Source organism: Polistes dominula, unplaced genomic scaffold (genome assembly GCF_049000335.1).
Source record: "Polistes dominula isolate Pdom_NZ unplaced genomic scaffold, Pdom_raw_medaka contig_16, whole genome shotgun sequence".
Lineage (NCBI taxonomy): Eukaryota > Metazoa > Arthropoda > Insecta > Hymenoptera > Vespidae > Polistes > Polistes dominula.
In genome coordinates this window covers 5,686,079-5,711,628 of record NW_028301040.1, presented here as the reverse complement: position 1 = coordinate 5,711,628, position 25,550 = coordinate 5,686,079, and the positions used below count along the sequence as shown (strand labels likewise).

The following is a 25,550-nucleotide window of genomic DNA, read 5'->3' as shown; positions in this document are numbered from 1 at the left end:
TTGGTATGAAAAGAATCGGCCGGTGGTAGTTGGCACCCGCAGCGCAGACGGGGACAAAATCGTAATCGAAAATAAGAAATGGTTGGAGAAAGGGTTGGGAAGGAGAGGGATGGATGGAAGGGAATACTCAACATTCCAAAGTTAACTTGGAAGCTTTCTCTGTCCTTCCTTCTCTTTCGTAGTCGTTGACGGAATCATAAATACGAGTTTTATACTATCTGCACCTGGAGATTCCCTCGCTTTGCCACTTTTTGGATTTTCGCGCTATCGCCTTCTTTGCCTTAAACGGGAAAGCCCGGTCTGTACTTATTTGGTCGCGGGTCGAAGGAGAGAGTGATACTACGTGTCTCTCCATCTTTATCTCCTCCTCCTCCTCCTCCTCCTCCTCCATCTCCTTCTCATGTTCCTCCTTTTCTTTCTCCTCTTTTTCTTCGTCTGGAACATGCGTGTATTTTACGGTGTTGTGTCTCTAGACACTCAAAGATAAAAAAACCTTCAAGATTTAATTTTATGATAGAAACATGATTAATTAGACATTTATAATTATTATTCATTATAAAATTTAATCTATTCATGCAAGATAAAAAAAAAGAGTCCATTTTTCAAACTCGAAACTATCTGTTTAGTTTCCTTTTTTTTCTTTTTTAATAAATATAAGAATAAATTGAATATAATTTTATTTTTTGTTGTATAATTTTATTTTCAATTGAATTTAGAAAATAATTTCAAGACATTCGGATAAAATGATAACTAGTTAATTAATTATTTTTTGTTTTGTTTACACTACAGATTTGAAATTAGCAATGTTGAAAATGAAGTTTAATAAGGAATATCCTGATTGTAAAAATCAGAGGACCAAATGGCGTCCCGACTGGACGAATTACAGTAGGGTAGATTAACGATTAGCAATTAACTCTGAGAATATCCTATAGTTGAATGTCCGATATACTGGAAGGCCTCACGCCCATTTTCCTGCTTCCCTTAGCTCCCCTTCAGCTGATTTCCGTTCCGTCGGAAACATCATATGGCGTATTAATTGGATCGGTACCGGACCAACCAAGGGAAGATTCATTTTCGATAGACACCTACGATACATGCTAAACCATTATCTTCTGTGATCCATGAATGGTCGTACTAACTAACACTCATACTACTAAAATAATATAATGAATATCTGTATAATATTATTTATTCGTTGTTTTTAACAAATTCTATGCAATAACATTTTATTTATATTATTTATTATAATATATTTTATATTATTATATAATATAAATAATATATATATATATATATTAGCATATACATAATATAATATAAATAAAATATAATATAAATATATGTATAATAGCATTGAATAATAAAAAACTTATTATAGTTATTTTTATAATTATTATTACTTTTAATTAAATAACATATTTTTCTTATTTTAAAAATATTTCTAATTTCAATCACAATTTTATGAATATTACATAAAACATTAAATTATGTTTCCATCATTGATTTTGATCCAGATTTATTCTCTCCATCTCAAAATTATCCAAATTCGTATCATTTTTTATTTCACAAATATTTGAATAAACAAATTCATTTTTGTTTTGTTATTTGTTATTATACTGAGGTTTTTTAACGCGTGCCATGTGGCATACACAATTTCACACCTAAGGGGGATCCAATCGATTTTCCACAGTTCGATCGAAAGGGGCAGGAGAAATTACAAGGGTCGATACAATTTTGATTGTTTGGAGTTTCATTTGATCCTACCGTGTGTTCTCTCAACTGAATATTTTTTATCTAACAAAATAAAAATTTATAAAAAAAAAGAAACATCAATTATAAAGAATGAAATGTATTCAGCATCAATTGTAAATCATTTTTAATGAAAGATAAGATATTTCATTGATCTAATCAAATTATCATATATATACTAAATAATGTACTTGTATTAATTGACTGTCTTTTCGAACAGTCTTTTAATCGTAATTTAAAAAGTGATCTTTTGGGAGAGACCGTGAGTATAACCTTCAACGAAAGTTCCCACACACACACACACACGTGATACCGCGTCAAATATATGCGAAGGATAATAAAAAATATGCAGGAAACGTACAAACGTTCTTTCTAAGCTTTAAATACACGTCCAATCAAGCGATATACGGGCCAGGTGGTATCAACTAAAACCGTCATATTATATATCTCATCGAACGAAATTTAATATTTTCTTCTCTATCTCGATTTACATACATGTCCAGACAGACATTGAAAAGAGAAACAGAAAAATTCAAAAACAAATTTATAAATAAAACAAAATATTACCTAATCGATTTCTACCTTTGAAAGAAAAAAAAGAAACTCAAGTTAAAATATTTATGTACCAACATAAGTCTTAGCAAACCACAATAATTTCTATCTCATTTTCCTCCAATTACATACATGGATATAAAACAAAAACAACTTAAAAATGAAATAATATTACTATATCAATGCTTACCTCTTTCAATAGCAACACTAATCGAAATACTTAAGCATCATCATCATCATCATCATCATCATCATCATCATCATCTTAAAAAATAAAATTACATTTTTATCAATTTTATTTTGCAATTTGATTTTTATAAACTCATGAAGGAAAACAAGGAACCAAATTACAGACGATTATTATTATACGTTTAAAAAAATCATATAATTTATATAATAATATAATATTATTATATTATAGTTTATTTATTTATACATCATATATATATATAAAATTTTATATAAATATAATATAATAAATGAATGAAACAAAAAATAATAAATCATATTCGTGATCTAAAAAATCTTTTGTTTCTCGTAGTGTGTTTCATGGTCATAGACACCCGCACACATTTACAAACAAGGAAGAATTAAAGAAGACTCATCCCTACTGAAATGGTTTTTTTGGGGGGCCAGCAAACACGCGTAGGACACGTGGCACATAAGTATAATAAAAAAGATGATTCTATAGCGTGGATCAGTGACCTCGTGTCTCTTCTCAAAGCCGGCAGCAAAGTGTCTCGTCATTTTGACAAAATCGAAACAACTTCAGAAAGAGAGAGAGAGAGAGAGAAAAAGAAAGAAATTACCTTTGATGTCGACTTTAGAATGTACGATACGTTAAAGGATCAATTCTATTCGACCATGTCGAATTGCAATTTTGTAGGATTAATACTAATCGAGTAGGATTTATAAGCACATGGCTACATTTGTAATTAACACTAAATGTTATTCATTACTTTCGGATTTCTATTTGCAATTTCAATTCTATCTTTGAATTAGTTAAACGTTATTGCATTTTTGGTTTTTCTTTTGGTTTTTTTTATTTGACACGAATATTGTTGCTATTATTATTAATAATTTTTTGCGAGTTAAAGAAAATATTTTATTACCATTTGAAGAAAATATTTTGATAAAATATTTATAAAATAATATTATTTTTAAATAATATATTTTATAAAATATTTGATTACCATTTAAGGGAAATATTTTATTACCATTTAAAGAAAATATTTTTATAATATTTAAAAACCCGAATCTTTTAACAAAAATATTATTAAAACAAAACATTTTTTAATCAAATATTCCGATATTTGTCATCGTTCTAAACATTTTTTGTAATTTTGTAATTTTATTTACCAACTAGTGCACTTTTACATTCACCAAAACTGATAAAAAAAACACTAATCGTAAATATCTAATTATTAATATAAAAGAAAACTTCACAAATATCGAGAAACAATCGATCATTGGTATAACCACGTAAAAATGATTTTTATGTCCGTTCTGAGTGACGTTTTTTTTTTCTTCTTTTTCTTTTTTTACCAGCAGGTAAGCTTTTCACAGGGAAATGAAGACGATTGCCGCGATCAATTTCGTAAAATCGAGCAGGTGATGAACGATCGCTTTGAAGGGTTCTCCGGCGAGCATTCACGACGAAGGGTCGATGAATCCATCGATAAAGAGATCTTACCAACAGTTAGCTGAAGAAAACTCACGTATACATACATACATACATACATACATATATACATATATATATATATATATATAAATATATTCGGGGCAGGTCATGAATTTATATCCATCTTTTATTTTATTTTATTTTTATTTTTTTTTATTTATTTCATCCACACAACACGTTTCTTATTTAAGAGAATATACTTATTATACTTATTTTTTTATTATTATTATATTCATAAGTATATACGCTCCTCTCTTGATATAAGTATTTACACGCTATCTTAATTTACAGTAACATTATTATTATAGTTTTTTGTTGTCTTTTAAATCAAACTATTTAAAATAATTGTGTATTATTTTTATATAAATTTTGTAATATCTTTTCATTTTATTTTATTTTCTACCACACATTATATATACGATTGTCATACTCAGAATAAATTGAGGAACGAGTATTTATACCTATATTCACAAATAATTATATATATGTACGTAAAAAAAAAAAAAGAAAATGCAGAACATACGTGCAACATGTATGTATGTTCAGAATTGAGAACGTTCTTTTCGAACGTTAGCAATATGACAGAAATCAGCTCGAAAATAGTAAACGTATAACGTATTCTTATCTTGCCGCATAGCGATGCATTAATGAAAGTTAGACAGAGAGAGAGAGAGAGAGAGAGAAATAGCATATGGTATATCTTCGCGAAAGCCGAACTGCAACGTCTGCGATGCAAGCCAACGTCTGCGATGCAACAGATGGTGCGTTGTGTGGTGTTTGCGTGGCTCGGCTTGCTTCGGTTCGGCTCGTGTTGCACCCCCGCCTCTTTTACAACAACTACATTTATATATATACATATATATATACACACACATACATAGATACACCTACAATTTCATACACATTGTTCGTGCCCAACTCTAATCCGCCTGGACTCGTGCCACGTATATTTCACGGTGCGTAAGTAGAAGAAGAATAAAAATAAAAATAAGAAAAAGAAGAAGAAGAAGATGGTAAAAAGGTAAAGGTAAAAAGAAGAAAAAGGGTGGAAGAAAATAAATAAAGAAGAAGAAGAAGAAGAAGAAGAAAAAAAAATATTGGACTGGAGCCAGAGGGCGAGCGAGCGGGCGGGCGAGTTCATGCACAGCACCCGGTAGTAATTTGCGGTGGTGCGTGCGCACGAGATTTGCAAGAATATTATTACACCCTTTTCTTCGGCGGGTCCTATCCAGCCGCCTCACCAACACCGCCCTTTCATTATTCCGTTCAACGACTTCCGCATTGTCGCGAATATCTACGAGCACCTGTCATCGACTAGATCATTTCTTCAATTGATTCTTTTTTTCATCTTTGATTTATCGTACCAACATTTTACAAGTTTTTTTTTTTTTAATCATACCTCCCCCTCGGTGATCATAAAAGTAATTTAATGTTAATTTTATATATTTAAATTACAATGATATATAATTATTTTAGCAAATTATTTAAGTAGTATAATAGGATTGTTTAATAGATTACAGATTATATTAATTTAATATATATATATATATATATATATATATATAGAATAATATTAAATATATATTATAATATTATTATATATTATATTATTATATTATTATATTTATGTTATATAAATATATATTATGTTATATATTAAATTGTATATATATATATATATATATATATATAATATTTTATATATTATAATTATTTTATATATATTAATTAAATTATTTATGAAATAATTTAGAAAAAAAGAAATATTAAAAGACTATTACAGTCCAGTTATTTACCACATTTCTATAATTACATTTTATTTTTACAATAAAATAAAATAATTTAAATAGAAATATATATATACAGTAGCACAATAAATAGAATTCCAATTTATAATTATATGAATCAATGATCAAAATCATTTACCGTCTTGTCAAATGTTTGATATTTGATGAATTAAATGAATTCCTTGTTTCTATGACATTATAAGATGATAATATTTAATTAGTTTAAACATCCGATTAAATATATAAATATTTATGTATATTTATCTTGCAGATGTTTGAAAATTTTCAATGTTCCCACCGTTTATTAATTTATTGTATCATACCTTGTAGAAATTCAATGTTCTCATACATCATTGAGCCTATCCAATTTAAATAGCTACAAGAAAGTTAAGAGCATTCAACTTGGCTAGAAATATACATATACATATAAACTATACAACAGAGTATGTTGGAACGATCTAAGGGTGCACCTGCAAGAGCCTGCATGTAATTAAACGTATCATTTAAAACGATCCTACTACGGATCCCTTTGTATTCCGGTATAGTATTTATTCCTGTTAGAAATGGAGTTTGCTTAAAAATTTCTAATAAACTATTACTATTTAATGAAACTTTCAAAAATTCAAATAACAAATACCTTATTGACTATAAGTTTATATAAATGTTAAGGATGTTACAAATTTGATTAATTTCTTTTTAATATTAAGTATTAATATTTTTCCATATGTCTTTATGCAAATATTTATGCAATTATATTTAAAATATATATTATTATATATGTTTTATTATATAATATATATATTGTTATATATATTTTATTATATAATAATATATATTTATATTTAAATAATTGCAATATTGAAAATTATTGCAATATTTTTAATTGGTTGCACTTATTAAATTAAATTCTCAATAGGGTTGTAACATGATGACTATATTTATTGACTATAATTTTATATAAACGTTACAAATTTGATTGGTTTTTATTTCTAAATATTCAGTATTAATATTTTTCCATATATATTGGAAAATTATTGCAATATTTTTAATTAATTGCACTTATTAACTTCACAAATTCTTAATAGGATTGTAACACGATGTTCAAAGTAATGTTAATAATAATTTTGCACAATTACAATTATTCTAACAAAATAAATTCTTCTTTTTTAAGGATCATTTTCTTAAATAGTATTATCTTGAAATAATATATTAATAAAAGATGTTAAATTCTATGTAAATTGTTGGATGGTAAAACGCACGTGTTAAGAACCAGTAAAATTACGTTACTCATTTCTATTACCGATCTATAGAACTACAAGTGCAGGTGGATTTTAACCGTTAAACACGTTAACAGGATCTAAAACGAAGACGTTAACTATGGTACTTTAAAGTATTAATCCTCTTCCAAGTAAAGGGGGTAGGTAACATTTCTCACGCACGTGTGTTTCTAAAGTCAAAAAAAAATACTTTTCAAACTTTTCGGGTTAGAGTTCCTCTTCTCTTCGTTGCACCTGCGAATCCCACGCTTTTAAAGAATCTCTAAAGCAACTTCCGTTTTATAAGTAACACTATTATCATACCAATCGAGAATAAAATACATTTTCTTGTAACTAGATGCACAGAAAAAATGTTTTAGTTCTAATCTAATTTATTTCCATTGATTATTTTATTTTGAGCTCCATTAGTTTTAATGTTCAAACTTCAACTAAAAGTATATTTATTAACAAATGAATAAATAACTATATATCTATGTATAGTTATACAACTATATAATAATAAGAGTAAAATATTATATTATATAACTAAATAATAATAATAATAATAATAATAATAATAATAATAATAATAATAATAAAATATTATATTTGCAATCACAATAACAGCAAGACCAAATAAATATTAATTTTTAATTAACAATTATTTAATTTACAATTTACAATTGGTTACAATACATTGAATGTTAAAATGTTTTCTTCTACCTTAAAAAACAATTCTAAAAAAATAAATACATTGACACAACCCTGATGCAACCCTTCGACAAAACCCTGATGCAACCCTTCGACAAAACCCTGATGCAACCCTTCGACAAAACCCTGATGCAATCTTGAAAAAAATGTATGTACGAAAAACATAGTTAAAATATACATTGCATAATTTTACTGCACATTCTATAGAATGTCCGGATTCTGTACATTGACCGTAACATATATACTTACTTACCAAATTAGATAATTCACACATTTACCGTTTCTTAAATGCATCTGGTTTTTCGTTCCATTTACCTATTTAAATTACATTCTTCTTTTTACAATCAGCCCCAATTTGGGATCAATTGCAGCAATCGCCATTTATGGTTATCAAAATCTCGAATAAGAACCGCTATCGAGAAGAGATTACTGTGTTCTTTAATAAAATGTACAATCTTCGAAATATAAACTGTTATATACTTCTTTAATACATTCTATAAAAACAAAATAAAAAAAAATAAAAATTGTGAAAGTATACTACTTTCTTTTACATGTTAATTTGAAGATTTAATAAAAAAAATTTTTAAAATATGCATATTATTATGTACGCGCGAATTTCATTATATTATATATTTATATATAATATATAATATTTATTATAATATATATTTAATTTATATATATTATATTTATATAGTATATTTATATAATATAATTATATATTATAATATATAATTATATAAATATATAATTATATATAATAGTATATATTATTATATATAATATATAGTAATTAAAATTTATAATAATATCGATATATTATTATATTATACAATTATTATTATATTATATAATAATTATAATTTATAATTATATCACTCACAATATATAATTATATATAATATTTATTATATTTATTTAATTATTTTATATATTATTAATATATTATTAATTATATATATATATATTATTAAATTAAATTATATTAATATTATATATAATAATTTAAATAATAAAAATTTAAATATATGTAAATTATTAATTATATTAATATAATTATATATTGAAATATTTCATATAATTTTATTATATATAATATATATAATATATTTTAATGTAAAATTTAAACAAATTTTATTCGTATTTTTAAAATCAACATTCAACCAAAGTTTACTCAACCCAATATACGTGTCATATTTAAAAAGATCGATAATAAAAATAAATGATAATAATAAAAATATGTAATAAGTATAAGTGTAATAAATAATAAAAAGTGTAAGAAATAAAAATACGAGGAAAGGTTATAAGAAAAACATTTTATTCAATCAATATCTTCTTTGATAGCAATAATAAACATATTTTTGGTTTATCAACTAATGCAAATTGAATCATTCGTACTTGCACTTATTCTTTTCTCTCCTCGCATAATCGCTAAAATTTACTTATCTATCCCATCTATTATCTTTTTCTCTCTCTTTTTATCCTTTTTAAAACCCCATACTTGTTCCCATTCTTTTAACATACATACGAGTGGCATGCATTCGCATAATCAATCTAGATTCGATAGAACGATAGGTTATACTTAATTATCTATTGGTTTGATTTTTTTTTTTAATCTTATATAATAATATCATCTTACAAAGTAAACTATACAAATTATTATTCGCAACTAACTAACGTTGACAATGTATTATTATTAAATTCGTGTATCGAATAGTCGTTGAAATAAAACACAAAAATAAAAAAATAAAACAAACATTATTAATGAACTTTTGGAGAACAAATAAAAGAAGAAATTTCGAAGCCAATGATGATGATACTGTATAAATAAAACTATTATCCATAAATTCGTTCATACATCAAGCATTCACACTAACAAACATACGCGCACGAGTAAATAATTCTTAATTTAAATATACTAATTAATTACTAGCGCTTAAGAAGGACCTAAGGCTTTGATTTTTGTTTCGGGTTTTTAATAGTACAATAATTTATTCCAAATGTTTTCTTATCGTCAAAATTGTTTTTTTTTTATACATTTTTCTTTGTATGTCATTGAATTGATAAAAACCCGAAGATTACCAATCAGCCGGGTCCATTTTTATACTATCTTTGGTCCTCTAGCCGCTATGATTTTCTTTTTTTTTGTTTTTACACATCGGATTTCAATATGTGAAACATTTTGCATACATTTCCTGTTATCTAGTACTTTTTTTTCCTTTTTTAAGATATATATATATATATATATATATATATATTTTACAATTGATCATTTAAAGAATCATTCACAAAGAATGTACATATATAAATTTATTTATTATATATATATATATATATATATGTTTATGTATATATAATATATGTACAGTAGAGCATAGATTATCTGGATGTGTTAATTATTTTAAAATTAATTAATCAAATATTTAATAATTCACATATATATATATAATATTGTATTGAATATACTTTAATTATATATGCAACAGTATTTTTATTATGAGCAACTTCAAATACATAATAAATTTTATAAATATAATCAATATATGCAATTTATTTTTGTCATACAATTATCTATATATATATTTGTTTAAATAAATCATTAAATTTAATTTTTTTTAAATTGCCTAATGCTTAAATCGATTTATGACATAATTAATATAATTTAATTCTTTCAAACCAATTATCATATTGAACTTGTTCCTAAAATTTATTTCGTATAATCTATGCTCTACTTTAGTTGAAAAGAACAATATTGAAAATTATTTATAGAAAATAATAATATAAATTTTCGAGTGTGTACCATTCACATTTAGATACATTGTATAGATGCGTATTATATTATATTGAAAAATGTGGATACAAGAAAAAAATTAATAAATTATACACGACGCGTAAATAGTTCTATTTATTATCGTTATTTTTTTTCTTTTTTTTCTTTTTTTTTTTTATTATCGTGCGATAGAAAAAAAAAACATTCTCTTCTAACTTTACAACTTTGGCTTTGATAGACTATGATAGTTTTTAATAGATTAAGAGCGTTCTACTTTAAATAAATATTAATAATAATTAATTTTGAATTAATTATTAATTAAGAAATAAGAAGAAAAAAAGTATTCTAATAAAAAAAAATGTTTTTAAAAAAAAAGTATCTAATTGTAAAACATTGGGAAACGAAATGTTTCCATTAATTTGTCCAAATTTTTGTTTTTTTCTTTCTGCAAGAATAAAAATTACCTGATGAGATAAAGCCATAATAATAATAACAAATAATATTTGTAATTTAGTTGATATATCGTGAAACGTTCCATTTGGAAATTATCCATATGCGTCTAAGTAGTATTAATTATTTATAAATAATTAATAGCAAATAAATAATTCTGTTATGTGTAATGGCAACATGATAATATCCACAAGAAATTGTTTATAATAATTATTCCAAAATTTGCATTAATTTTGTCGAATACATTGGACCTTTTTTGATGCCACCATCTTCAAAATATTTATCGTACTTGAATAATAAATTTTTATTTAAGTATTATTTTTTTATATGTATATATTAGCACGTGCATTCATCCACACACATACATACATACATACATACGCACAAAAAACGTATAGAAATTCATCAACAAAACTATTGGACGGTTCGTGATATTTTATAATTTATGAATTAATAATTAATCATTGTTAAATGTTTATAGAATATAATTTTTGTTTATACAAATAATTCTATATAAATTTGTATACTATTCAAACCTTCTCTCTCTACATGTTATATATATATATATATATATATATATATATATATATATATATATATATTGTATGTATGTATATATAATATTTCGATAGATAATATTTTTTAAAAGACGACACACCCAAATTATCGTCCTATACAATTAGATGCATAAAAATTTCATTAACCTTAACACCGCGATTATCGATAAACGCAGCACTTTTTTATTTTTTTATTTTTTTTTTCTTCTAATAATAATAATTTATTAACATTGTTTAATATATTATTTAATAATATAAATTTTGTCATTGATACGAATTAAGTGAAACTAACATAAGTGCAACATTTAAGCTTTCTTTTTTTTTCTTATTATTGTATGCAATAATTAAATTCAAAAGAGAGAGAGAGAGAGAGAGAGAGAGAGAGAAAGAAAGAGAGAGAAAAAGAGAGAGAGAGATAAACAAAAGCTCATTTTTTACAATCGCGTGTGTTAGTTTCATTCGATGAGTTTGCTTTGATAGAAACCAACGCAAGATAAAAAGAAGAAAAAAACAAACTAAAAAACAGGAATAGGAGTACACACACGTGATAGGTGGTGGACACCCTATTCAAAATCAAACGCAGTGTCTTAAAGAATAACACAATATTCGCGTGTTATTTGAAACTTGATCTAACCTGTTCATACGTCCGGTTACACACGCGAATCTGCTTTTATGATTTCATTGTCGTCCTTTCATTTTCTTTTTTTTCTTTTTTGCTATAATGTATATTCTTGCTAAAATTGTTTATTCTTTTTCTTTCTATCCTTCCTTCCTTCCTTCCTTTTCACATTTTACGTTTGTATTTGTTACATAATTGTGACGTACGAAATAAAAGGAATATTTATATAAGGAAAAAGATATGAAAACAATCAACGTTAATGGTTCAATCGATACGAAACAAGTGTTGGAAGAAACAAATGATCCATTAAGTATACTTTTTAATATAATGGCACTTTTTCTAATTTATGTTTCGTGTTTTGTCGAACTACTATTTCATACATCAAGAAATATTTGTATTTTCATTCATTTAAAGAATTATTAATTCAATTTATACATATATCTTTCTCTTTCTCTCTCTCTCTCTCTCTCTCTCTCTCTCTCTTTTATTTGAATTTGTTGTTAAGAAATATTTCATAAATTTGATATATAACGTTACTCACCTACGTTGGAAATATTGAAAAATCTATCTCCACCATCGAAGCATCTAAAAAACATCGTCGTAATATGTATATCTATAATATATCCTAATTGTACACGATAATGAATGGACGAATGAATGGACATTATTTTTTTATCTTTTAAATAATTATTAGATATATGCAAAAATTATAATCTCGTTTAATTTATTTTAATTCTTTAAGATTTGAAAGAAGAAAATAGAACCACTTTTCCATTAGAAATTAACAAACTGTCTGCTAAGTTATTGACAATAGCACAATTAAAATAAATAAATGTCATTAGAACATTCCAATGATCTAAATGAATTTAAATAAAAAAAGAATTAAACGAGATTAAAATAATTGCATAATCAATAGTACTAATATCTCATTTAGCAAGTAGCAATTGGATCGTGAACTATTTACAAGGTAAATATTGTAAAGGTGTGAGAATAACAGTAATAATAATTAATAGTAATAGTAATAGTAGCAAATAAGTAAATAAGTGTGGGGTTTGAATTAGAGGGAGACGCTTGGCATGCGCTCGGTGATCCCATGGAATCGTTGTGTACACCTGCAAGAATAAGGAAAGGGCTTTGGGTGAGACGAATCTCAGCTGCTGTTGCTGCTACCCGGAACCGGTATCGTTCTGTACGGGGCTGTGTTACTGTTGCTGCTGCTGCTGTTGCTGCTGCTGTTGCTGTTACTGTTGCAGTTGATGCCGTTGGCAGTGGTACCGGAGTGTACCTGTGCTGGTGATAGTTGTTGTTGTTGTTGTACCACTCCTTGTGACGTTGTCTGTGGTAGTGGTAGTGGTAATGGTGGTGATGCTTGTTGTTGTGGTGGTGGTGATGGCGTGCACCGAACTTGGCCGGTGTTGTTTCGTTGAACGGCACTTTGTTCACCGACACCAGACGATGCAACCTGAAGCGAACGATAATCTAACGCAGGCGCCGCTGGATGTTGACCTTCCCTATGCCTTCTTAAATCCACCTTCCTTTGAAATGCCTTGTCACATAGACCACATTGGAATGGCTTGTAACCCGTGTGCTTACGCATATGAGTTATCAGATTGCTACTTTGTGAAAATGCTTTACCGCATACCACGCATTTGTGTGGTTTCTCACCTAGAACATATATTTAATGATATCGTTAAAATTTATCTTAATATAAATTATTATTTATTTAATATAATTCATTTAGAAATATAATTCTACTAATCAAAAAAATTTGTCAATGCATTTTATTTTATGACTCTGTTTTTATACTATTAATTTGATGTTAATATTAATTGATATCACGATGTGTTATTTTTTTTTTTTAATGACTAATCTAAAAGATTATCTTGAAAGGGAATCGCACGATTGGGAATCGGAATTGCATAGTTTATATCATGCGCATCGGTTGCCGATCATAAATTCGATTATCAACAGAAAAGACGGGATATGGTTTGGAATAATGAAGCAAGGTTAATCAAACGCAGCTGTATCAACTAATAAATCGTACGGTTGGACGCGTTTCGATGGCGCAACTCATAGGATGTAGCTTTGCGTCAATACCGATGAGTAAAAAATGATAATTTGTTTAAAATGATCTTGCCGAGAAACGAAGACGGTTTTTCCCTCGATATATAAGTGGATATCGATACTGAAATCGAAAGATTCCATTGTAGATGAGTAAAGTACAACGACCTGCCGATTATTATCTACATGTTGATTCACTTTCAAAACTGTCGCGAACAAATTCGATTTATATTTTTAATTTATTCTTCTTCTTCTTCTTTTCAAATCGAATAAGAAGTGCAACGATACGTAAAAGGGGAACACTTGGATGAGTATCAATGCAGATAAATTGAAAGAACATAATTACGTATAGCATAATAATTCTTGCAATAACGACGAGGTCTACCACACGTTAAAACGTAATTTCATTTTTTCCAATTCAATAACAAAACACGGACAACATTTTATTTTGCAGTGTCACAAAATTACTGATCAAACATAAAATCACGATTATCATGTATTATCGTTAAATTTTTCTTCTCTTTGTTGACACGAATATAAATTCATATTATAACATTTTATGCATACGTATTTTAAATAATATTTACATATCTACCTAATATGAACAATTTTCTTCAAACATCATTGTATCAATAATCAAAATCAATTTGATTGATATCCTAAAAATAGGTTTCAAATAAATCTATCGATAATACTCTAAGCTTAAAAATAATTTATCAAAAATATTTGTCGGTGCGTTCTTGAAGAAAATTAAGGGATGCACCTAGCTGACAACAAAAAAAGAAAACAAAAAACCTTCGCATACGAATAAACATCGATGACAATATTATCCGTAAAGATAGGAATCGAGGAATTCCTTAGGGAAACAACTAGGTTATTTCAAGTCGATCGATATAATTTGATGAAAAGGAAGAAAGAAGAACAAAACGAAAGAAGAACAAAAAAAAAGAAGAACAAAAAGAAAGAAACAACCCTGATCGTACACTTCTAAGTTCATACATAAAAAATAGAAAGGAACGATCGAGTGATCGTATAAGCCAATAGCTTAGTTTTTTCCCCCTATAAATATCCTAGGTATTTCTATGAACATCGATAGCCAGGAAGGAACTAGCCAACTAAACACAATAAACGATAGGATGATATTAAAAAGAATACTTTCTAACTACTAGGTTACTCACAATCATTTTTACCAATCTTGACGCACATTCACATATAAAATACTATACATACATATATGTAAAAATAAAAATGAAAACTTACTAGACGACTGGTCGCATAAGCTAATGACAATAAAACTGAAAGAAAGGAAGAAAGAAAGAAAGAAATAAAGAAGAGGGTCGAACAGAGACAACTCGCAAAAGGCTTTTTCTAAAAGTCCTTCGGTCGGACGTCTAACGTCGATCGTGGGGTTGCGATAATAAAGGTAAACAGCTGTTCCTCCGTTACGTCGCCATCGAAATTCCGAGCAAACAATTTTGCGATTATAAAGCGACGATAAAAACGCGTGTATCCTCGGAGTTGGAGAAGGACATTGTCGGTGTTCTATATGTGTATGTGTATGTATGTGGTAGTAGTGTTACATCGTCCTCGAAAGGCGTCGCCGTTAAGATTCTATCGAAAAGGAATTAATTTTCTCACCACTTCAGGTTTGCCCTCAACATCCACCATCACTAAACAGTAAACCCTATAGCAAAGAACACCCCCCTTAACCTACACCCCCCCCCTGGCAACGTACCGATAGTTAGAAAATGCTTGCACTTTCAGTACAAATTTTTATCACATTTATGTTTAAGAAGAGAAAGAAAGACAATAGAAATGTATTTTAGATAGAATGTATGTATGTGTACATGTAGGATAGATATGATAGAATACACTTTCTTCGATATCAAGCATAAGTATTATATGTACAACAATACACATACACATAGGAGAAGGGAAGTCAATTTTTCCTGGTAAATTGGCCTAAGTTACGTGCCGTATAACGAGCGATATCGGCGAATAATATTCTCTGGAGAACGGTAGACCCTTGCTCGGGGAGTGAAAAGTATACTAAAACGTTTGCTAGAACTATATATATATATATATATAGTATTCCAACCAAGCCGTTACAAGACACACACATAAGAGAGAAAATAAACTTATAAACTATCTGAGTGTGTACACCTAGTGAGGTGACGTGCTCGTTGTATTTCACGATTGTCTGTTACGATAAGTTACTTGTTTCTGATATCAAGACGATTCTCGATTTTTGTCATAAATTTCAACCTTTACTTCGGTCATCGTTCCGTTTCGTTTCGTTTTACACATAAGGGAATTTTCTTTTTTATCAACTAATTTATTTTACCCATACCATTTTATCTTTTCGTCTATCGTGTCGTCTAATATTATTTCTTTTTATTTATTGTCGTTGTTCGTTCGATAACATTGATAAAAGGTTTACTTTTTTTTCATAAAAAAAATTAATATAATTGTAATATTAAATAAAACGTAATATCAAATAAATATCTAAATATTAGATTTTATTATTATATATATTATAAAATAATATCTTTTTTAATTCCATAATTTTTCAATTTAATTTAAATGTCACAATTATAGGAACATCTTAAATATAATGACAAAAAATTGATATTTAATATAATATAAAATATAAAATAAATAATAAAATATATAAATGTCACAAAATTATAGAAACACCTTTATTGGATATTCTTAAATATAATGAAAAAATTGATTTAATATAAAATATAAAATAAATAAGAAAATAAATAATTTGCAAATGTGTTTAGGGGTTCAGTGACAGTGTTACAATTATCAGGACACCTTTATTGGATATTCTTAAATATAATGAAAAAATTGATTTAATATAAAATATAAAATAAATAAGAAAATAAATAATTTGTAAATGTGTTTAGGGATTCAGTAACAGTGTTACAATTATCAGAACACGTTTATTGGATATACTTATAATTAGATCGAATGAGAAATCGATATCAGTTATATTATAAATTCTTTCTCATCTCAATCTATCTATTTAGTTTATCTACCGTCTCTCTTTTTTAATTCAGCGTATCGGCGATCATCGCATTATCGGATATACCATTACAATTATTATCTTTCACATGACAGAAGAAAGAATGGTAGAGTCCACGAGGACTATTGAATATTGTTGTCGCACTGTTCCGCCACTTCGTTCCTGTCATCGCACCTATCTACTCACTTGCGCGAAGAAAAATACAATTATAGTAATTGCCGTCTAGGATTCGATCACCATAACTTTGTTGAGTCAAGGCAAAAGAAATGAAGGAAGAAAGAACAAAAAAAAAACGATAAGAGAGAAAAATAGTAGAGAAAATTGAACGACTACTTTTGTTCATCCATACTAGCACCGCTTTTTTTAGAGAAATAGACGAGCTTTTTTATTTCTTTTTTTTTTTTTTATAGAAATAAGAACACGAGCTTTCCGAAATAAATTGATGGTAGTAGTAAAAAACAATACCTTAGGCACGTTTGTTTTTTTCCAATCGATTTGTACTAAGGTGAAATATGCTTGTTAAATATAATCAAAGTAAGTTAAAAAGATTCCTTTAGATAATCGTCTTTAAATCAACAAAATTGTGCATAAACCTAAGATTAATATAAATAATATTTATCTAAAACAATACAGTTAGAACAAAAATCACGTATAGAAAAATAAATCAGTGAATGGGTCCAGATGAATCCTGTCGAATTCGTGTCAGTGACCGAAGCCTTGCTCATCATATACACACTTACATATACATAAATACATATATATTTATATATAAATATATTTATAGGAAGGAAGCAGCAAGCATATCGATCCATTCCGACTCTCATTACCAGCCCCTTACCGACCGACTTAAATATTTACCGACCGAAGCGTTCACTTGGTGGCCGATTTTAATGATAGGAGAGGTAGAGAATCGTATCTGCGACAAGCAACGTGTGGGTGTATGCTTGTGTTAGTCAGTGCTACACGTTCGAGTAAACGCGGCCGCGAATACTCGCGAGTTCGCGCCTATCATTCGGAGCATGCAAGTTGAAAAGAGAAAATGAGAGAGAGAGAGAAAGAACAGGTTAGGATGACCGTTGGGGGTGGGTGGTTAGGTGGTGAGTTTGTGGTTGTTGGTTGGTGGTGGTGGTGGTGGTGGTGGTCGCTTAATTATGCACGACTCGCCTAACGAACTTGATGTAATAACGCGATGTCGTATCAACGACGATGGTGAAAGAGAGTCGGCAAATCGATCCGCCTTTTCTACTCGGTTATTGCTTGATAGAGATCGGTTAGAAAAGACGATGCTACTACTACTACTACTACTACTATATCTTTTTTATTTTTTTCTCTTCTCTTCTCTTCTCTTATTTTTCTCTTTCTGTCTTTATTATATTCTTTTTTTCATTTTTTTTTTATGGGAAATATAAGGATCTTCCGCGATAGTAAAAATCGATCGTGCTTACTACTACTACTTGCTTATCCTGTGTGTTATATATTGTGGATACACTCTTTTAACACATTCACACACATACGTTCTATTCTGTTTTCGATATCAGACGACGAAAGTCTTTAATATCGTAATACGTCCCTGTCTTTTTTTGATGCATCGTTACCGATAATCATCGAACGTTTATAACATTCATTTTAAAGTTTCTCTCGTCATTTATCTTGGTTGATAGTGGTATCGGTACGATTAATAGAACTTATGTTAATGGATGATTTAATTATTTTAATGTTTTAACCAAATTTTTCTTAAGTTTTATATTAATATTCTTTTGTATTATTAATTTAATATAAATTAATATACTTTATGTATTTCGTTATAATTAATTCTGATAAGATCATAAACTACAAATTGTTAATTCATCGTGTATATCTATAATCTATCAAGAATAATTTGATAAGATATAATAAATTATAGTAAAAGCAATAAATGTGTAGCTTCTTATAGAATTATACATTTTTTTTTTTAAATTCTTTTTTCTTTTCCTTTGTCATTCTATATTTTTTTTCTTTCATACATTTTATCATACTTATCAAGGAAAAATTAGTGTATCGAAGGAAACACTAAGAAAATCGATCCACATTTGTCCATCGTTATTTCTTGATCATGCACATTTGTGAAAATTTATTATTAATCCAAATTCCGAAGGTTTGAAACATGCCATGGGTAACATAATTGAATGAAATTGCAGTAAGACACAGTATACATTTGTATATATATGTATATATATTTTATCTATGGTTTCGTTCATTTTTTAAGCACGACCGGAATTCCTTTATTTCCGTGTATTCTTTGGATCATTGGTGAGGGAAAAAAATAGATGTAAAAATAGTACACATAAGGGAAATCAATTTGATGAATACATTGATCTATTATTGATTCTTCAATGGGTAGCAAAAATGTTATGTTGTACAATACACCATAATGTACCCACCATGCGTGCACCGATGATCAAGACTTTGCAGGAATTTGCTTACTCCCAGCTGGTGTTTTATTTTAACCCCTTATTTCGAAACGACGATTTGCATATTTTAAAATGCAATCATACTATCTATGTAATAATTCAAAATTGATCTAAAATAACTTGTCGTACGATAAAAAAAATAAGATTTATCTTTTGATGTTTCAATTAATTATTATGTTACTTAAAATCATACAATCCCGTCAATAATATTCTATGGGAATGAATTTAATTTTAAATGAAAAAAATATTAATATTAAATATAGATCACGTTTAACATTTTTGTGTATATAATATTATAATATTATACAGTTATTATTATATATATATAATATCTTATCGCGCGTAAATATTATTACTTAAATTTTAAATTTATAAGATATTATTTTAAATTTTATATAAATTATTTATATAAATTTATATTATATAAATATAAAATATATATAAATAATATATATCAATATTATATATTAATAAAATTATATAATATAAATATTAATAATAATATTAAATTAATAATAATAAATATTAAAAATTAAATAATATAATATAGTTATAATTATATTATTTATATAAATTTATTATATAAGATATTATTTTAAATTTTATATAAATTATTTATATAAATTTATATTATATAAATATAAAATATATATAAATAATATATATCAATATTATATATTAATAAAATTATATAATATAAATATTAATAATAATATTAAATTAATAATAATAAATATTAAAAATTAAATAATATAATATAGTTATAATTATATTATTTATATAAATTTATTATATAAGATATTATTTTAAATTTGAAATTAAATTTATAATAAATAAAATTAAATTTACAATTTAAGTAGAGTAATATCTACGAGAGATAAGATTTGCAAAGAATTGAAATATAAAATATTTTTCTTTTAATTATTATTTTTTTTTTTTGAAGAAGAAGAAGAAGAAGAAGATACGAATTTTACATTTCATTTTGTCGAAGTAGTAAGAAAAAAAATTTTATGTAGAATATTATTTTTATTTTTCAGCATAGATCGTAACCAAGCTGTCACGTATTCCGCGAGAATAATTTATAGAAGACGGGTCTTGCAAGGGAGGGAAAACTCCGCTGAGTGTCTACAAATGGATGCGCTGAAAACAATATACCGCCTCAGAAAGAGAATTGCAATTACACGGCACAAAAACTCTCGAGGGGTTATTATCACGCCATTCTTCTCCGTAGAGGGTTCGTCCCTTAGGACTTGGTTATATCGAGTATATCGAATGGAGTGCATATAAAAGTGCTTGCTCTCGGTATCGGTTTGCGAATATTCAAGATCGCTAAGAAATATCAAAATGGATCTATTTTATACAACTATTAACTTTTACTACAATCCGTTAAAATATTTGGTTAAGATATTACAAGAGTATCTAACACCCCTTTTCTTTTATTTCATCGTACACATAGTTGTACACAGTGTTAGTGTATTTTATTCTTAAAAATGAAATAAAAATGTTAATCTATAAATATAAATCATTTGAAAATTTGTTCAAAAGTTTTAGTATAAATTATATAAATGTTTAAACGTATTGTTTTTAAATATTGCTAATACAAATTTAACACAGTTGTAGTATAATGTTTCTAAAAATAACTAATTTTTTTACAGATTTTTATTGATTTCTGCAATTGCATCCTTAATTTCTTTTATCGTAACTTCGAGTGCAGCTACCTTGCAATTAATTGCATAAACTACTTTTTTTTTTTTTTAGTTTCCAACGATAACAAATATTTTTCATATTGCAATATAAATTATATAGATTATATTTTATAATACAAATTTTTTTATTTACCAAAAATTGTGTGTCAAGTAAATAGATAAAATATATAATTTTAATATATGTAATATATAATAGTTATGTGTGTGTGTAATATATTTTATATTTTATTAGGTTTACTTTCCTCCAGTTCGATATACTATATTTATAATATATTTTACAATATTAATACACCTTTAACAACCACTAAACATATTCTATAAACCTCTTCAACCCCATAGCAAACTTCAACCCACCTAAGAAACTTTGATTTCTCATTTTTATTTTCACCAAAACAAAAAAGAAAAACTAAAACTACTGAAAACTTAAAATTCATTTTCATTTTAGAACGACGAATGGAAAGGGTAGTAAGAGGGTTGAATAAAAAAGAAAAAAAAGAAAAAAAAGGAGATCGATTCCCTCATGTTTCGTCCTTTTTTTTCTTCTTATTCTTCGACACGATCATTCTTTTTATTCTGCATTTGTATCATACCAAAGTAACGATCGGAAATGGGGACGTACTGCAAAGAGTACATGGTACGGACAAAAGAAAACATAATTTTCTAGGCGGGACGAACCATGAACGAAGAAAAAGGTAAATACTTACTTACGTTAATAATTGAATAGGATGTAAATGTGTGTCAGGTAGACGCGACGTGCAAGTCAATTATTTGTACACATTGACAAAAAAAAAAAAGAAAAAAGGTTAACAAATCACGGACTAACGATAAATAAATTCACACACTCATACACCTTCCGTGTATTGAGTATTTAACAACAACAAAAAATAAAAAAAGAAATAATAGTACGAATAAATCATAAATTGATATTATTGTTTTATAATTCACACACGTACTTATATATGCATTCTTATATGATATATCTGTATACATGAATGCACACATTCAAGAATACATGTATAAGAGTAAAGTCTCGTTAATTACCCGTATTTTAGTTAAGTGCATTTATCGTCTAAAACACCTTAGACTAAGAACGTACAGTAAAACAAACATTGGTCGCATAACGTCGAGCTAAGGCACAATAATCGTTGTAAGAATCTGTTAGCTCGTGAAAAAAAAAAGTCATCTATGTTAGTCGTTATCTTTCATTCGATACGCTTAAAACTAAAGATACCACTCGTGCTACGTAATTTAACACTTTAGTGGCCGACACTTGTAAGATGGTAGGACACCACAACACGTATAGATTTTTTTTTAAATTTAAGATATTTATATATATATTTTATTATTTATAATTGGTATAGATCTAGAATTGTAATTAATTTAGAATTGTCATAATAAAATATATATATATATATATATATACACACACAATATTTTAATAATATGTGATAATAACGTAAACGAAAAAATATTTAATTTAATTTATAAATTATGTCAAATATTTTCAATTGATATAAAAATCTTAAGAAAAGTTTAATTGATTTTTATCTATTTTTTTTTTCTAAATGAATTGTAAGATTGAGAAAAGATCGTGTGAAAATCAAATTAAATTCACAGCATTAATCGTTCGTCCTTTCGCATTTAGCTACTTTACCACGTTAGGTTACTACACATGGAAACGATGAAAAGGACTCTTATAGGGTATACTACTCTTCCTAAGTCTCCCTACCTTTTTCCTATTAGTAATTAGCACGCAACACCACGTTATTTCCCCCATTGGTGGCTCGTGGCACGCCGGGTTGGCGCGTGTCCTACCGGAAACTCGCTTAGTGCGCCTCAAACAGACCGTTTCTCATCATACATAAGCTTTTTCCGTTCGTTCTCAGGAGAAAATATGATGTGCTCTTCCTTTAGCAGCTGATTAAATCTACTTACTAAATTTCTATCATAATAAATCTTATTTAATATATATATATATATATATGTATATATAAACATTTACATTAATTATTTATACTTGTCCAATACGACTATTTTGGTTAAAGTTGTTTTAACTTCAATATTTCCACGGTTTTGTTCGAAAATGTATTATTGAAACAAAGTAAAAAATTATTATTTTTATTTATTTATATATATATTCGTTTTTGTAACACTATCTCATATTAGTTTTTTTTTCGCATTTAAATATAAATACTCTAATTAAATTTGTTTTTTATGACGAAAACTGTTTAAGATAACGGTAAAGTTGCTTCCAAGAAAATTGCAATTCTCTAATTATCGATAAAGACCTGTTTGTTATTGATAAAAACAAAAACAAAAAAAATAAACTTGAAATCGAAAAAACTTAAAGCTCTCAACCCTTTTTCACGAATGATAGGACATCGTTTTTAAAAAGTAGGATAACAAAGAATTAAAGTTTGATTTTAGATAAATAAAGGAAAATTTGCTAATGAAAATGACATTAAAATTCGTAAGAATTTCATGGGAGTTTTATTTGGATCGCGTCAGCTGTTGAGCGAACGTCAGACGTCAGACGTCATACTCGCATCAATAAAGACATGTGTCCGATTCGTATATAACCGTTATTAGGACATTGTGCGATGCATGACACACGCGTGATCTTCCTTGTAACTGTGCGTACGTTATTCTACCTAAAATATATTACAAATACATATATCTATATATATATATATATATATATATATATATATATATATATATATATATATATTGAGAGAGAGAGAGAGAAAGGGAAGTTAGTAGCATACTTTGTGGCCACGTGATATCAAACTTCCTAGCTCGTTCCCGGAAGGAAGAGATTTGGGGAACCCTATGGTTCTACTTATCAACGATCGATATCACTTTACTTCCATTAGAATTATTATTATTATTGGTCAAAAGAAAGTACACTCAACTGTATTAAAGGAAACCGAATATTAATCGTAAATTAGAGAAACGAAATTTAGAAACTTTGTTACAAGTTATAACAATATTTGTGTAATACATTTGTATTCTACAAATACTCAACCCAATTACAAATATATCTATAATTATATGTTGCATCAGGGTTGCGTCAGGGGTTTTTTGTTTTATATATATTACAAGGATTTTATAAATATATTTGTAATTGGATTGAGTATTTTTCATCTTCGTTACATTTATTCTACAAAGCCAAATTTATTATTTTTTGTAATAAGACAATTTGAATTTTGTGTTCATTTTCTAATTTAAAGATTTAGTAATTAATTATATATTTAATAAAAACTTTGAAGAAATTGATTTAATTAGTAGTATGTTTGGTTTGATTGTTACTGTCTTCTGAAGTTTCTTCAAAAAATAATTCTATAGGCTTACTTGTCAATACTATTGTATTATACTTGCGTGCTATAAATTGAGTTTGCTTTGTTGAGACTCCGATAATTCATTTGTTCCAATTAAATAGAATAAGTAGAAATTAAACCCCCCCCCCTCGATATCGTGGACAACTTAAACGTTACTCGATGATAGAAATCTAATTATAAGCGAACGGAGTTTTGTTCGAAAGGGCTGGCAAAGTTAGCAAAAGTAATAGGGTGCCTGAATTTTATTTAGAAGTAACATAATTAAAATCATTTGCAAAAGAAAACTAACGTTAGCAAATTTCTATAATGAAAATTTTAAACTAATTGAAATAAATCTAATTTCGTTTTTTTTTTCTTTTCTTTTCATATAAAATTATTTTGTCATTATTATAACAAAAATACATTATTGAGATTTGATATTTTTCTTTTGTGTTGTTTGTTTAAGTATCATCCCCCTTAAAAGTAAATTCATATTTTTCATAGTGTTAGGACTTTCGTAGAAGAAAAATATCGACCTGACAGTCCTGTCATACAACGTACAACGTAACATCATAGTGCGTGATTCGTTCACATGTTAGGACAGACAGAAAAGAGGCTATGCAGACAACGATGGCTATGGTGTTAAACGATCGCGAATCAAAACATCCAATTAAAGTATATCGATATTAATAGAAGGGTAGTTTTTTTTCTTTTTATCAGACTTGTTCATTAAACCCTTTAAATCAAAATTAGACAAATTAATATCGTCGAGAATTCTATTAGAAAAAAAAAGAAAATTATTTCAATTTTATTTTAAATTAATTCGAATTAATTTAAGAACAAA

General features: G+C 27.1%; 1 protein-coding gene across 1 annotated transcript in view; it reads right to left on the bottom strand.

Moving 5' to 3' along the window:
• Positions 1-11,587: 11,587 nt before the first annotated feature.
• The window catches only part of LOC107066273 (uncharacterized), a 29,689-nt gene continuing 15,726 nt past the window's right edge, over positions 11,588-25,550 (bottom strand). The window contains exon 6 of the mRNA XM_015320749.2: positions 11,588-13,800. Coding sequence (XP_015176235.1) covers positions 13,286-13,800 — 515 coding nt within the window. The 3' untranslated portion in view covers positions 11,588-13,285. The remainder of the gene's footprint in view (positions 13,801-25,550) is intronic.